The sequence below is a fragment of the Balaenoptera acutorostrata genome, chromosome 19 (assembly GCF_949987535.1).
Source record: "Balaenoptera acutorostrata chromosome 19, mBalAcu1.1, whole genome shotgun sequence".
Classification (NCBI taxonomy): Eukaryota; Metazoa; Chordata; class Mammalia; order Artiodactyla; family Balaenopteridae; genus Balaenoptera; species Balaenoptera acutorostrata.
Window position 1 is genome coordinate 17887038 of NC_080082.1, and position 17140 is coordinate 17904177.

General features: G+C 42.2%; 2 protein-coding genes across 3 annotated transcripts in view; one reads left to right on the forward strand and one right to left on the reverse strand.

Moving 5' to 3' along the window:
* Positions 1–17140, reverse strand: part of NIP7 (nucleolar pre-rRNA processing protein NIP7) — a 69304-nt gene that overhangs the window by 9524 nt on the left and 42640 nt on the right. The gene's annotated exons all lie outside the window — the stretch shown is intronic.
* The window catches only part of TERF2 (telomeric repeat binding factor 2), a 37231-nt gene continuing 31243 nt past the window's right edge, over positions 11153–17140 (forward strand). Inside the window, exon 1 of one of the 2 annotated variants that reach the window (XM_057534210.1) lies at positions 11153–11489. In XM_057534210.1, coding sequence (XP_057390193.1) covers positions 11337–11489 — 153 coding nt within the window. In that variant the 5' untranslated portion in view covers positions 11153–11336. The remainder of the gene's footprint in view (positions 11490–17140) is intronic. The other variant, XM_057534209.1, reaches the window with a different exon arrangement.

Below are 17140 nucleotides of genomic sequence, written 5' to 3' on the forward strand. Positions count from 1 at the left end.
TTACCCTGTCCCATCCCCTACTCTTCAGTTGGGCAGAAACTTTGACAAAAACAGCCCCCATTCCTAGTACAAGTTCTTAGTCCTGGAGGTAGTAGAAGTGACCTCATTCTTAAAGAATCGTGGTTGTTCATTTCAACCAGTCTGGTGGCTCCCTGAAGGGCCGGCTCAAAAGGCTTGCCCTCATTTTGCCTAACTCAGAACTCTCCCAAGTCTGAGGCAGCTACTTGGGGGGCATTTAATAGACTTAAAGGCAAATGTATTAGCCACTGCCTCCCAGGATGAGGACTAATGGTTGGGCAAACAACAGACCAAACAAAAACAATAATATTTAGGTGTAGGTCTCTTTGAGACCCTGATTTTAATTCTTTTGAGTACCTGGAAGTGAAATTGCTAGATCTTATGGTAATTCTATTTTTAATTTTTTGAGGAACTGTATACTGTTTTCCATAGCAGCTGTACCATTTTACATTCCCACCAACAGTGCACAAGGGCTCCAATTTCTCCACATTCTCACCAATACTTATTATTTTTTTATTTTTTCATAGTAGTCATCCTAACTGGGGTGATGAGAAAAGAATTTGGCCTTGCCACTGGCCTGCTCAGGCAGCCCCAAACCCTGAACCTTTATTCTTAAAGCATTTTAACTTCACATTAACTTTGAGCAGTGGATGTGAGACCCACCCCCGGTTAAGTTCAGGTTAGGTTTGGGACACTGGGATATTTTCTTTCATCCATAATCATTGGATCTGGGTCTATAAATCAAATAGTTAAGACACAAAACACAAACAAGGTCATAATTTGTTTCTTCCTGCCCTCTGTTTTTCTTGGCATGGAAAAACTCAAGCTTTTCCTGACTGGGGATGGGTAGTGACACTGGGGGGTGATTCATTAAAAGTGGCCTGAGTAACTGGCCTTTTATTTCTTCTCATTCTTTCCCCTTATTGTCCCAACTAATGTAAGGAAACACATTGAATAAAATAATTCTCCTGCTGATAAAGAACTTTCCCCTGACTCTTTGTTCACTTGCAGCTATATGCTCCCAGAATCAAAATCTTGGAGCTGGGGAGGCCACTGTGGTAGATGTGATGGGTATTTCTTTTTATTTATTTATTTTATTTTTGGCTGCCTTGGGTCTTCATTGCTGCGCAAGGGATTTCTCTAGTTGCGGCGAGTGGGGGCAACTCTTTGTCGCGGTGCTCGGGCTTCTCATTGAGGTGGCTTCTCTTGTTGTGGAGCAGGGGCTCTAGGCGCGCAGGCTTCAGTAGTTGTGGCACGCAGGCTCAGCAGTTGTGGCTCACGGGCTTAGTTGCTCCGCGGCATGTGGGATCTTCCCGGGCCAGGGCTCGAACCCGTGTCCCCTGCGTTGGCAGGCAGATTCTTAACTACTGCACCGCCAGGGAAGCCCCTTGATTGGTATTTCTGATAGAGAAGGAAGGTCAAGACCCCTGGCTTATGGAAGCCACCTTTTTCACTCCCTTTTCTCAACAAAGTTATCGATTATGTTAGGAAATTGTTTCTCTCCCCTGTGATCCTGGCCACACAAGCAGGAGTTGGGTGTGGCTATGGGCAGTCACAGTTCCCTGTCTCTAAAATGGGTCTCATGACACCAGTACTTTCCTCTCAAATAAGTGCCATTAATGTCAACCATTCCTAAGGCCAGGAGAGACAGAAGGAAGTGGTAACAATAAAAAATATTCACTTAATAGTACACATAGATCATAGTATTAAGAGAAATAGCATAATATACTATTTTCATCTTTTACACTACATGCCGCTATTTTATTTAAAATATTTCTATAAATTTTTTAAAGAAATAAAGAATACATTTAAAATTATGTAGAGAGAGAAGGCTGGACAATAATAGACTAAAAAGCTAACAATAGCTATCTCAGGGTTGAGGGCTTCGAGTTGATTTTAGTTTTCATCTTTATAATTTTCTGTATCTTTTCAGTTCTTCTCACAGATTGTGTGTCACTTTTGTAATCAAAAAGAAATTATACTATAGTGTTATTTTATTTAAGTTGATTTGTGTGCCTCCTACACCTCTGTGGAAGTGGAACAATTTATTTTCAAAGAGGTGGGCATAGAAGGACACAAGTGGGATGGGAGAGGTAAGAGACAGATGTGACTATGCTCAGGGTCAGGGTGAGGCTGTGGAAAAATACCAGTGATGCCACACCCTCAGCATGGTTCTGGTCAAGGCTACCCCTGAATCACCCCACCACTGGCTTTTTTTTTTGGCCCCTCCAAGTGAAATAATCCCAGTTTCTCTCACCTATTGTGGTAAACCTAGCTGCCTTGCCTTTGATCATTTTTGTGGCCTCCCTCTGCGCCTGCTCCCAGTACTCCACGATCTCTGTGGATTCCCAAGGAGACAAGCTCCTCCTGTGGGGGACCAGCCAGGAAGGGGAGAGTGAGAGGATGAATCTGTGGGTCCCTGATACCCTAAGTGGATGGTTCTTGTTGACTTTTGAGAAGGGGCTCAATAAATAGCATGCCTCCTCCCTATTCAGGCTCTGAATCAATTGGCGGTCTGGGTGGTCAGGAGATGAATTATCTTCTGATAAGGCTATAGGTTGGAGAATGTAGCTGAGCATGTGAGCTCAATAGGCTTCCCTGAATCCTAGTTCAACAGACTTTCCCACAGTCCCAGGCAACAGTGGACCAGGGTGCCCTCCCCATGTGGAGGAAGAGAACTTGTGTTCCTTCCCAGCATCTCAATCCTAAGAGACCAGGAAGAGGATGACACTGGGAGACGCATGCCCAGCTTCTCCTAATGCTCTCCTTCCCCTAAGTGCAGGAGAGGTAAGGCATGAAGAGGAGCCTGGAGCATGATGACCCTCTACAGGAAGGAAATATTTGGAGTGAGGAAAAAGCATTTTCCTCTCCCAAAGTTCTTACTATTTCTTGGATTACAGAACACTTTGAGGATAGGAAGCAAGCTATAAACCACCACCTCAGAAAAGTGCATATAAGTGCTGGGCTTTGGTATTAATGATTTATATCTGCCTGCCTTTCCCTTTCTTCTGGTCTCTGTGCCCCATCTTCCCTGCGAGGAATTATTCCTATTCTAGTGTATGTGAAGCTAGTGGGGCTGCCAATCAGATGCTCTGCCTCCCCTCCTTACAGATGGGGCATGTGATCCAATCTGTCCAGTGAGAGAAGCTCATTTCCCTGGCCCTGTTGTTTTAGGAATGGGCACTTGATTGAAGGCAGCCAATCAGGGAACAGGACTAAGGGCAGGAAGATTGCTTCTTTATATGAATACTGAACTGGAGAAAAAGTAAAGCTTGGAGCTCTCCACAGCTGTTTTGTCTGCCAAGTGGCAAGACTCTAAAGAATGGAGCCCAACAAAGCAGAAAGATGCCCTGGGGATGTTTTTGACCCTTTGATCTAGTCAGAAACGAAATCTAGTCTTGTGGTTACATGAGCCACTAAATTTGCCCTTTTTTGGCTCAAGCTAGTGTCAGGTATGTGTCTATTCCTTGCAAGGTATGTGCACACACAGAACTTGGCCTCCACTTTCCAGGGGTGCTTAGGCTATGAAGCCCAAACATCCATTGGATGTTCAGAGCCCCTTCTGTTAGTGGTGCCCTTTATAAATTTGAAAATTGATCAAGTATTATTCTAAAAGATTCAGATAGCTCTGGCTACTGCATTTGGGGCACCAGTACTTGTTTCTTCATGTTGGCGCCATTTCTGCTTGCCAGCAACTTGGAAACCATACTAAAAACACAGGCTGGAGGGCCTATAGCTTGAGAGAAGACAAACAATATGGGTGTGCTGGAATGCAGAAAATGCTAGGAGAAAGTGAAAGTGACTGACCGTCTTTTCCTTTATATGTAATGGATGAGAGTTGGAGGTAGAAAGAAGAGAAAGACAATCCCACCCAACCCAAAGAGGATGTGTGGGCATGTTAACATGCAAAATGGTGATAGGAGATTGATGCAGGGTGGTATAGAAAAAGCTATGGAAAAACAACAGCTCACTTTTTTTTTTTTTTAATTGGTTAATGGTTTGGGGTTTTTTTGGTAAATTTATTTATTTTAATTTTTGGCTGCATTGGGTCCTTGTTGCTGCGTGCGGGCTTTCTCTAGTTGCAGCGAGCGGGGGGCTACTCTTCGTTGCGGTGTGTGGGCTTCTCATTGCGGTGGCTTCTGTTGTTGAGGAGTACGGGCTCTAGGCACGCAGGCTCAGTAGTTGTGGCACGTGGGCTCAGCAGTTGTGGCACACGGGCTTAGTTGCTCCTCGGCATGTGGGATCTTCCCGGACCAGGGCTCGAACCCGTGTCCCCTGCATTGGCAGACAGATTCTTAACCACTGCACCACCAGGGAAGCCCAACAGCTCACATTTAATTTAATTAATTAATTAATTATATTTATTTATTTATTTTTGGCTGTGTTGGGTCTTCTTTGCTGTGTGCAGCCTTTCTCCAGTTGTTGCGAGCCGGGGCTACTCATCGTGGTGGGGTGCGGGCTTCTCATTGCGGTGGCTTCTTTTGTTGCAGAGCACAGGCTCTAGGTACACGGGCTTCAGTAGTTGTGGCACGCGGGCTCAGTAGTGGTGCATGGGCTTAGTTGCTCCGTGGCATGTGGGATCTTCCCGGACCAGGGCTCGAACCCGTGTCCCCTGCATTGGCAGGCGGATTCTTAACCATTGCACCACCAGGGAAGTCCTCACATTTTATTAAGCATTTACTCTAGGCTAGACATTAAACACTTCACATGCATTTTAACAATTCTAGGTGGGGGGTACTACTGTTATTCCTACTCTACACAAGGTAAAACTGAGATGAGAGAGTTAGAGGTTGTAAGAGCATTCCACAGCCCCTGGAGGCAGGATTCCACATCAGGGTCATGGGAATCCTGCACTTCCTAACCACCATGTTCCCTCTCTAGTTAAAGACCCGAGTTAGAACCTAGCTTCTGTCACTTGCTCGTTGAGTGACCTTGGACAAATCAGCCTCTCGTAGCTTGTTGCCTCACCTGGAAAATTCAGATATTATACTAGATAACTTTTTTCTTAAAACTCTTTCAACTCAAAAATTCAAAAAAAAAATTCAAAAATTGCAAAAACTTTTAAAACACCCCAACTCCCCAATCTAGGATTTATATTCTTGGCCTGAGCTTTGCCCCTAAAGACTGTATAGATTGGTTTTTCCCATGGATTTAGGATCAAAGGGCTCCTTTGGGTTATGTGTTCCTTTGAAATGGATTCAAAGGCATGCGTTTTCAAAGTCAAGGGGAAACTGGAAAGCCTTCATCCTTGCTGAGTGAATCAGCATCCCAGAGCACAGGTGACAAGTCCTGACCTATCCCTTCACTGTCTGATAAACCCACAGGTCACGCCTCTGAACTCAACCCCACTTTTCCTTCTTCCTGCCCCCTTTGTGGGCTTTCTGATAAGGTGCCCCAAGTCAGCTGTGACAGTGTTTTCTCTCTCTGCAAACAGTCCCCAGGGCGTGCACTCTGCCTGCAAGCTCCCCAGCTGCTTCCAGCTCTCCCTCTGCCCAGAGCCCTTTAATTGCTGCATTCCAACAAATTAGCCATGTGACAGAAGATTATTTTTAACTTCAATAGAGCAGCTCCCTCTCTTTTAATATATCATGCTTGGCCCGCATTCCCTCGGTGAAAAGGGCACCATCGGCTACTTCTGAGAACTTTTAATTACTCCAATTGTTTGCAAAACCCTTAGAAGATTAAAAAATTTTTTTCTTTCTCCTTTCCCAGTTTTCCCATTTGCTATTTAATGAAAGCTGAGGCTGAGTCCAACTTGGGTATTTACCAGCTTTAATGGATCTCCCCAAATCCTCTCTAGCTGCCCCCATTCTCTGCAAGATAGTTTTTTTAAAGTGCAAACCCACTGGGGGATGAAGGGAGGGCAAGTTCCAGAGGAACAATCCCACATAGAGCCCCAGAAGGTGGCAGGACGGAGGTGGCTGGTGGCCTCAGGAAGACTGAGCGCTAAACATCTCTTAGGTCTTGGGACCCTCCAAGAGGATCCTGATGATCGAGCCCAACACTGAATCTGAGCCTTTCACCTTCAAGTAAACCACACAGAACAATGAGCATCTCAGGGACCACCATGTGGGCCAAAGGCCCTGCTCCAGTTTTTCTGAATTTCCTAGACCCCAGATACTTCTTTAATCTCATGAGGCCAAGTGGGCAGTGTGGCCAAAAATGATTGAGGTTGTATCACCCACCATCACCTGGAAAGGTAGAGATAGAGTTGTATTTAAGTTTGACTCCCGCAAAATTGAGAAATCTGCGTTTTCTTATACCTGAGTTTTGCAAAGTAATTCATACAGGTTATAACAGTATGCGTATCATTCCAGCCATTTTCTATGCTATCCCCATCCGTTATCCATGGTTTCCCTTTCCACCGTTTCAGTTACCCACAGTCAACCAAGGTCCGAAAATATTACATGGAAAATTCCAGGAATAAGGAATTTATACGTTTTAAATTGTGCATCATTCTGAGTAGCTTGATGAAATCTCACGCCATCCTGCTCCACCCCGCCAGGGTCGTGAATTATCCCTTTGTCCAAGTATCCACTGTCTATATGCTACCTCGTTACTCGCTTAGTAGCCGACCCTGGTTATCAGATTGACTGTCATCGTATTGCAGTGTTCAAGTAACCCTTATTTTACATAAACTCGAATGTCGACAATTTAGTGCAGGTCAGTGAATCTCGAAAATAGCAAACACTCGTGTAAACTACCACCCAAATCAAGATATAAGTGTTTGGGCTTCCCTGGTGGCGCAGTGGTTGAGAATCTGCCTGCCAATGCAGGGGACACGGGTTCGAGCCCTGGTCTGGGAAGATCCCACATGCCACGGAGCAACTGGGCCCGTGAGCCACAATTGCTGAGCCTGTGTGTCTGGAGCCTGTGCTCTGCAACGAGAGGCCGCGATAGTGAGGGACCCGCACACGGCGATGAAGAGTGGTCCCCGCTTGCCACAACTAGAGAAAGCCCTCGCACAGAAATGAAGACCCAACACAGCCATAAATAAATAAAATAAAATAAATAATAATAATAAAAAATTAAAAAAAAAAAAAAAGATATCCTTTAAAAAAAAAAAAAAAAAAAGATATAAGTGTTTGCATCTCTTCGGAAATTGCCTAGTACCCCTTTCCAGTCAGTGCCCCTGCAACCCTGGGCAGCCGCTGTTCTGATTTCTGTCACCTAGATTTGTCTCGTTTGATTTTGGAATCACACAGGGTGTACGTCTGTCTTTCTATGTTGTGTTTTTGAGATGCATCTGTTGTTCCAACAGTGTCAACCTGGGTGGTGGTTTTCTGTTGGATTTGCAGGAATAAGTGGAAGTGGTAAATTCAGGCCTAACTGGAGCAATTTCATTAATGACAGATTTCCTTAGAACAGGCTTACATCGACTGCCATGCACCACAGTACCATAGTTAATGCTATTTAGACATGGCAAGGTGCTTTTGATTAAAAAGAAGTCGGCAAAATGTACCTCACAGCTCGCCCTTTGACCCAGCTCTTCTGAATTTAGGAGTTTCTCTTATAGATAGATATAATCACACATGTGTGACATGATGTTTGTACAAGGACATGAATGTCAGGACTATTTTTCAGAGCCAAGGATTAGAAACAAACTAATGTCCATCAGTAGGAATCTGATTCAATAAATCATAATGAATCCAGACAATGGAACACTATCCAGTCATGAAAATAAGTGAGGAGGTTCCCTATGCACTGAAATGAGATGATCTCCAAAGGGAAAAAAGCAAGAAGTGGAACAGTGTGTGTTTATTCACTATTCAACAAATATTTATGGAGAAACTATCAATACAATATGCCAGGCACCACTCTACACGCTGAGGATATAACATTATACCACATAAAATCCCTCCCCTCGTGCAGCGTCCATTCTAGTGGCAAGAGTAGAAGAAAAAAAAACAAATGAAAATTATATTTGTATGGTGTGTTATCATTAATATAAAATAAAAGAATAAAAGGGGAAAGAAAACATAAATATGTTATTTTATTTTATTTTTTTGGCTGTGCCTCAAGGCTTGGGGGATCTTAGTTCCTCAACCACGGATTGAACCTGGGCCCTGGCAGTGAGAGCGCTGAGTCCTAACCACTGGACCACCAGGGGATTCCCAGTGTGTTCTTTTAAACATGCATAAAGTCTCTACTTTGGAGAAGATACTCCAGAAACTGGTAGCACTGGGGAAGGGAACTGGGAAGCTGGGGGACATGGACAGAGGAACAAATGTCACTTTATGCTCTTTGTATCTTCTGAATTTTAAAATTTTGAATATGTTACCTAACCCAGAATTAATGGGTTAGGTATTAATAATAATAATAATTATTAATATAACCCATAATTATAACCCAGGATATAATTACATTTTTTTCAAAGTTGGAAGAAGTATTTGGCAGTATTTCCAGGCACCTGGGCCCTCAAGTTGTGGGAAACGCCCTACTGTTTTTTAATCAGGGCAGGAGGAAAGGGCTAGCTCCTAGCTGTCACTCACTGCAGTCATGAACCGAAGTCATAGCATCACTCTGGGAAGATTAAAGAGGCACCAGGAGGACAGAAGGAAATAAAATCAATCTTGAGTATTTATAAAAGGCTTAAGCAGCTCTTTCCTAAATTTGAGTTAATGTCAAGAGAGAATCATCTCAGGAAATGCGAGTTCCTCTCTTCAAACTTTTTGGGACCATCCCATTTGGGAATGAATTGCATAGAGCCAAGTTCTTTCACAGGGAACATCTGTGTGTAGGGAAGTGGAGGGATGGGGAGAATAATAAAAAGACCATCTGACACTGAACTTGGACACCTCTTATCTTTTTTCTCAGCTTCCCTTGGGTTGTATGGGAAGGAAGGTCTATAAAGCACTTACGGTTTATCGTTTGGATTTATTCATATAACATGTGAAAGTGGCAATATGGAAGAGGAGCCTGATTGAAATCTGTACTCTTTGTGAATGTTTGTATTCCAGAAGCTTCCCAGAGTTGTTGGATGATGGCTCTATGATTACTGTCTCCTTGTGGCCTCTAGTCAACCAAAGTGGAAAAAAAAAAGTTTGGCTTTGAATAACAGGTCTATAATTATTTATCTTATCTCACAATAAATTACCCCTTTTAAAATCCTACCATTATTTTTCTTATATTTTTATTAACTTTTAATTACTAGTTAATATAGGAATACATTCTTCTTTTTTGAAAAAAATTAGAGTGTTGCAGATAAAGTTTTGGTTGTCTTTAATCATTTCCTACAACGCTAATTTAATTGGTCTGGAGTGTGGCTGGCAAGTAGTTTCTTTTTTATAGTGATTCTAATACACAGCAAAATATGAGAACCACTTGTCTAACTGATACAGGACCCCAATATTTTTGGAACTCAATACCTAGATGTTATGGGAAATATGTATATGTATTTTTAATACAATAAATGGTTTTCTTTTTCTAAGTGAAAGCTGAGATTTGCCTGTCAAGACAGATTGCATTTTAGCAAAAGCACTTCCATAAATGTTTGGGTTTTGCAAATAAAAAGCCAATTTGCAATCCTGGAATGGAGTTTGGGACAATGAGACCCTAAACTTGTGTCAAAGTTGTCATTGTTGCAGGCATGTTGAACCTCTGTAGATTATCAAGATGTGGCCTGAGAGTGGGGATTGAGGAAGAACTGATGAAGAAGTTTCTTGGCTAGAGACAGAGAAGGCTGTCAAGACCCTTCTGGAAGGTAAGGCTGAGACACTCGAGGACCATGCTGTCCAACACAGTAGCCATCAACTTCATGTGTTATTTATTTTTTAATATAAGTGAATTAAAATTAAATCAAATTAAAAATTCAGTTCCTCAGTCATAGTAGCCACACTTAAAGGGCTCAATAGCCACATATAACCAGTGGCTACCATATTGGGTGCAAATATAGAACATTTCCATCATCAAAGAAAGCTCTTTGGGACAGTGCTACTGTAGAAATCATTTTACATGGTCTTATCCAGTTGCTAGTTTAAAATTTCCTTCCTGGGGCTTCCCTGGCGGCGCAGTGGTTGAGAATCCGCCTGCCAATGGCAGGGGACATGGGTTTGATCCCTGGTCCGGGAAGATCCCACATGCCGCGGACCAACTAAGCCCGTGCGCCACAACTACTGAGCTTGTGCTCTAGAGCCCGTGAGCCACAACTACTGAGCCTGCGTGCTTCAACTACTGAAGCCCGCGTGCCTAGAGCCCGTGCTCCACAATGAGAAGGCACCAAACTGAGAAGCCCGCGCACCGTAACGAAGAGTAGCCGCCGCTCGCCGCTACTAGAGAAAGCCTGAGCACAGCAGCGAAGACCCAACACAGCCAAAAATAAATAGATAAAACAAATAAATTTATAATAAAATAAAATTTCCTTCCTGAAATGTAATTACTTGCTCTTATTACCAAGTCTTCAACACAGTATTAAAATAATAGTAACAGCTAACATTTATTGAGCACCTACATAACGGTCAGTTTTCTTGGTCGCAGACAACAGGTTCCACTCTTGCTAATTTAAGCACAAAGGGATTTATTAAAGGGTATGGCTAGCTCACAGAATCAGTAAGAAAGTTAAGAAATAGACTCTAGGCTAAACATCCAGGAATGACTCCTAAAATTATACTGCAGAACTCGTTGACAAGCAAGCCACAGCCTCTGTCACCATCCAGAAGCTTCAGAACTGCTAAGCTGCCACCACAGCTGATGTTCTAGGATCACATTGCCTTTGCCATGATCGGCCTCAGCAAAATGGATGCTTCACACCTGCCTGTCCCTCCACGTAGCTCATAGCTCTAAAGTCTCACACAAATGGAATCTAAGTCATAAACAGAACCAGAGCCGCAAGGGAGTTTGAGAAATGTCGTGTTTATCTCTCCAGCCTCTGCAATTCGGGAAGCGAGCTAGGACGGGGCTGGAATGGATTTGGAGCAAACCAGTCAGTCTAAAGTATCTGCCATGACCTGCTGTATGCCAAGTCCCGTGAACATGCGCGATCGCATTTCTTTCTTACAAGAATTCAGGGAAGAAGGGCCTATAAATCAACCCTCCTTGACAGAGAAGGACACTACAGGAAATGGTGGGGCACACGTATGGTCTTAGTTGTGCTTGGGGAAGTTAGAAGAGGGCCCTCTGTCCACTCTGGGAGAGAAGGAAAGTGGAGCAGGGAGGGGACAGCTGCCTGGAGAAGCCAGGATGGAAGACGACTTCACAGGAGAATAAAGCAGCAGTCCCAAGGTGACAAAGGACAGCCAGAATGAATCTGAGAACTCACGAGTGGTGCTGCTGTACAAATTCATGCCAGATTCCGGAGGCCCTGCCCTCTCCACAAATCCATGCTGCCTCTGGTGGAAAGAACCAGAACTTACACACGCAACAAAGACACAAGAACACTTGCCTGGCTACATCCCAACAACCCCAGTTGCACCTGTGGCACGGAACAGGCCTGCAAAAGTAAAGAACTCAGCAGGAAAGGCTTCCAGAAGGAGGTGAGTTTTTAGTGGGTTTGAGAGGAGAGGTGTTAGCGTATGCATGGCTGTCAAGAGGCAGAGGGTTTCAGATGAAAGAACTCATCTGTCCTCACGCCAAGACTCATGCCAAGGCTGAAAGGGGCAGCCACTGTAGCATATCAAAGCAGTGTCCTTGACTCAGGATGAAGGAGGTGAGTCAGTGTTTGGGAGAAAACAGTAAATAAATGGGCTGGGAAGGGAACTGATTGCAGGATAAAATCATGTGAAACCCTTCCTATGATTACAATTATATTCAAAAATTAGTAAAGTATGTACCAAAAATCAATTTGGAACAGAATGAAAATCTCGGGAGTGGGTCCTAGACATCTTCTGACAACCACTCGGGGTTGATTCTCCCGATTTGCCTGTCCTGAGGGCTGTTCCCAGTCTCAGCTCTCCTCCCCTGTGATGTAGCTCAAGCTTTTGGTGTATGGGGGCTGGGGCCCCTTTGCCACATCATTCCTTCCTGGAGACATCCTAGTAGGATCAAAAGGTACCTAAGCCAGGGAAAACAATAAATCTCAAGGAAATGGGACTCTTGGAGCTGGGAAATTCAGAAGAATTTGAGAAAGGGGCATCAACACCCCAGAAACATGGTGGCATGCATGATTCTTATTTTGCTTAAGCTTTATCAAACAATATATTTTAACAAGTCTTTCCATCTGCCAGGTTCAATGTTAAGCAATTTAATAATACATTATAAATAAATAAATAAATTCTCTTTCAGTTAAAAAAATAATAATAATACATTACATCATTTAACCCTCAGAGCAATTACCTAGACTAAAGGCTATCCTCATTTTACACATGAGAAAAACGAGGCTTAGAGGTCCCACAGCTAAGAACTGGACTCCACAGCCCACTGATTTAACCATCCTGCTATGCTGCCTTGATCTCTTCTTCCTTATTTGTGTTTTCCTATTATTTTTCACATGTTATGTTTGTATACTTGTCAGCTCCAAAAACTAGAAGTTTCTTAAAGTGCAATGATCAAGTCTAATTCATCTTTTGACACCCTTACCCCCAGCACCTGATGGAGACTAGCAAGCACATAGTAAGTGCTTAATATACGTGAGCTAGAAAGAGCTTTGTGACACAATAATCATTCACCTTGTATACTTAAACCCAACAATTCTTGCAGATATTCAGTTTCCAGCTAGCAAGTAGATGAAGTGAATCCTTTCATTAATATAGGACCATGGTCAAGTGTGAGGGTCTTGGAGCCCAATAGTCACAGGTTTGAATCCTGCCCCAGCCACTTCTTAGGGGTGTAATCTTAGGCAAATGTTAAAAGAAAAAAAAATTTTTTTACAATTTATTAAGGGTTATCCATTAAAAAAAAGCACTGGTGTTGGGGCATGAAAAATAGCTGAGAAAGTTTATGATTCAGATGCTTAAATATATATATTAAATATGTATTTTACAAAAGTGGTAGATGCGTTGTTTCCCAGAAGAGTTCAGTGTCTTGCTAGCAGGCCTGCTGACCCTCTCAGGCCCCGCCTACTGAGAAAGACCCAGCAGCAAGAACAGGGACTAGTGGTTAAATGTTAACTTGTATTTATTTCTCTACAACTGCCTGCTGTTTAATTTGGCCAACCCAGTGAAGATTCTTTCGTAAGCCTGTGTGTAATTTCTAAACACCAGACCTTCGACCTTTACACACATGCTAAACATTTATAGAGTGGGAGAGTTCTCCTTTTTCTCCATCAGTGGAGTGAATAAATACCAACATCCTCCCCTCCCCCCCCCAAAAGTATTCTTTGATCTACACTACAGATAAACCGATAATAATTCATCCTGATCAGCTAAGGGCTGTAAAGCAGATTCTTTGATAAGCCAATTAATTTCAGAGGGCACTGGGGCTTGTTTCTTCCTGATGCTGATTTAGATTCTTAAAGTCATAGAACTTTAGAGCTGGAAAGAGATCTTTTAAATTAGCTCATCAAACTGTCCGATTTTAACAGACAGTTAAAATCTGTTAAAACCAGATGAGAAAACTGTGAGCTGCAGAGAGGGAAAAGGCAGTGTAGACACATGTAGAGATGTTAAAGAAGAAAGAGCCATATAGGAATTGCTTTGTCACAATTTCTACAGCATTTTAAGTTTTCTGTGGGATTGCTTTTTGTTTTCCTTTATAATCTGGTGATGCAAGTATAGTGTTTGAGCCTGGAATTGGAAATCCATGGACACTGATGCTGTTTTGCACTGACGTCAGAAATATCTGAGAATCACTGCTGCCCCCTGCTGGAAATTTAAAATCTCCAGGTTATGTGGACTTCCTTTGAGTCAAAAAAATTAGAAAAGTAATATTTCCTTAGGTTAAGAAGTTTAAAAAGCATAAAAGGATATAAAGAGAAATATGAACTCTGCCTCCTTTCAATCATATTTCCCAGTGATAACTGTCGTTAACAATATTTTTGGAATATTCTTCCATATTTTTTCTACTTATGTGTATTTGTATATATCTATGCATAAGTATATATATTTTACACACAAATAGGACAATACTATATGCACTGTTTTGTAACATGCTTTTCTCTTTTTTCCTTAATTTATTTTACTGATTTTCAATAGGTAATACATTCAAACTAATCTAATCTAATGTTATTTCAATTATACCTCATTTTATTTATTTGTATTTATTTATTTATTTATTTTTTGCCGCATTGGGTCTTTGTTGCTGCGTGCGGGCTTTCTCTTTGTTGCGGTGCACAGGCTTCTCATTACAGTGTCTTCTCTTGTGGCTGAGCACAGGCTCTAGGTGCACGGGCTTCAGTAGTTGTGGCACGTGGGCTCAGTAGTTGTGGCTTGCGGGCTCTAGAGCACAGGCTCAGTAGTTGTGGCGCACGGGCTTAGTTTCTCTGCGGCATGTGGGATCTTCCCGGACCACGGCTCGAACCCATGTCCCCAGCATTGGCAGGCGGATTCTTAACCACTGCGCCACCAGGGAAGTCCCCTCATTTTTTTTAAAAAAAGACATATATCTTGAACATCTTCTCAAAGCAGTATATATTGACCAACCTTGTTTCTTTCAATGACAATAATATTTCATTGCTTGGGTGTATCATAAATTATTCATTCAGTCCTCTTTTGATGGAATAAAATGTAAATCTCTATAAAAGTAAGGACTTTATTATTTTTCTTGTTGTTACTGCTGTCTCTTGTAATGAGAATAATGCTCAATAAAATTTGTTTAATGAATGAATGGACATTCTCCTAGTTTCAAGTATTTTTCTCTTTCAAAAATGCCGCCCCGAGCCAGCAAGCCACAACTAAGGAGCCCGCTGGCTGCAACTAAGGAGCACAAGTGCCGCAAATAAGGAGCCCACCTGCCGCAACTAAGACCCGGCGCAACCAAAAAAAAAAAAAAATGCTGCCCCAAATAACTTTGTGTCTATATTTTGGGGCATAAGATAAAATCTAGGAAGAAGTGTAGGTTCAAAGGCTTGCAAATTTTAAATTTTGATAGATGGTCAAATTGGTACTTTTAATGAAGAATGGGTCCAGAGGTTTAATAATCCTATCATTCCCATCCCTGACTGGGCATCAAAACCAGAATATCCCAGATAATTTAATTTAAAATAACTCCTTTCTGCACATTCCTTCTCTGTTCTAATTCATTAGCTGGGGGGAGGGAATCTGTATATTTAACAGCCCTCCCCCCCGCCACCGTGATTCCAATGCATACTCAGGACTGGGGACAGCACATTACCTACCCACTTCTTGCTACGCTGCAGCAGATGGAAATGTGCTCCTCTATCCTAATCTTAATATGGTTACTCATTTGTTATTCACCTGATGCTTATCGAGTGTCTACTGTGTGCAAGACCCTATGCTCTCTCTCCCAGAGGTAAGATTGTACAGGGGATGTGGTATGGATTTCGCCACTCCCGTGGGTGGTAATGCTGGGGGTGAGCGGGTGAGTTCGTTGGCAGTATGTGCGTTGGCTGGTGGCTGGGGTTTGGGGAGGGAGCAGTGTGTGGGTGAAACTCAGGAATCCTGCAGCACTACAGTGGCAGGAATTTTTAAAAGGCCCAGCCCTGCCCTGGGCGACATGTCTGTGTCTAACAAACATGGAGCCAGCCCAATTCTGAGCCCAACCCAGCCCCAGGCAACTGCTAGTGGGGGTCCCCACAAGCGACGCATGGGGCAGGGCACAGTGCTTTCCCTCTGGGCCCTTCTAAGCCAGATAAAATATAATGCAGATGAAACACACATGGGAAATGCGCCATGGACAGCCAGCAGATTGCGGTCATGAAAAAGGATGACAGATTCCACCGTCATTCGCGACCCACCCAAATGTCACATCCTCTGGCAGTTCCTGACACAAGCAGGTGTGGTTTCCATGTACTCTATAGCACTTGAAATATAACAACAGAAAGAAGAAAGGAAAAAAAAAAAACCAAACCTGCTACTACTGCTACCTGAGGCTTATTATGTCAAAACTTCTAGCTGTTTTACTGGGCGACCCCATTATATTCTCCCAATAGTGCAGGGAACTCAGGGAAGTTAAATGACTAGATAAAGGCCACACAATTTGTTTAACAGAGTGGTCTTCATAATTTTTCTGCTTGCACATGCCATCAAATGATTTTGAAAAATGGGTATCCCTAGAAACAGACACACTTATATGGCCATGTAATTTATAACAAAGGAGGCACCATAGAGAGTAGGAAAAGATCTTTTTAAAAAATGGTGCTGGGATCCCTGTATACCTACTGGGAAAAAAAAATGAAATTGGACCTTACTTTACGCCATACACAAATATCAAATCCAGGTGGATAAAGACTTAAATGTGAAAGGCAAAAATCTATAGCTTTTTAGAAAATAGTATATATCTTCATGACTTATGAAGGAAAGGATTTCTTCAACAAGCCACTGACAGCGCTCATGATATAGGAAAAGAATGATAAATTCAATTACACTAAAATTACACAGTGGTTCTTAAGTATACTCCATAAAGAGTATAACAGATAAACCATAGAGTGAGAGAAGAGATTTGCAACAAATATAACAATATGCTCAACAGACGGCTGCAATATTAGGCTTAGGCACCAGTGTTAAATGGAACTGCTTTGGAAAGCAGCTCGGCATTCTTTGAATGTATATTATATTTTACAAGAAAAAAAAGAAAAAGAAAAGAAACTACTGCCTAAGAATATGTATCTCCTTGCACAATTTAAAGTTGACATCTAAAAGTTTTTCATCTTATTTACTTTTTTTTTTTTAAACTTGTTAAAAGAATGCCCATAGCAACCTTATATGTAACTGCCCCAAGGTGGAAACAGCCCAAATATCTACGGAGAATGGATAAATTGTGTATTTTCATACAATGAAACACTACCTAGCAATAAAAAGGAACAGGGATGAATCTCAAAAACATGGTTATGCAAAAGAAGTCAGACACACAGAGTACCTACTACATGATTCTGTTTATATTAAATTCAAGAACAGACAAAACTAAGATGTATGAAACCCAAAGAGCAGTTGAGGATGGAGATTGACTCGAAAGAGGCATAACGGAACTTTCTGGAGTGGTTCATCATGTATTAACTAGATACAAAAGATGTAATTTCTGCACATTACAGATCTTAACATTTAAAAATAAAATTGTTATATCACTGTCATAA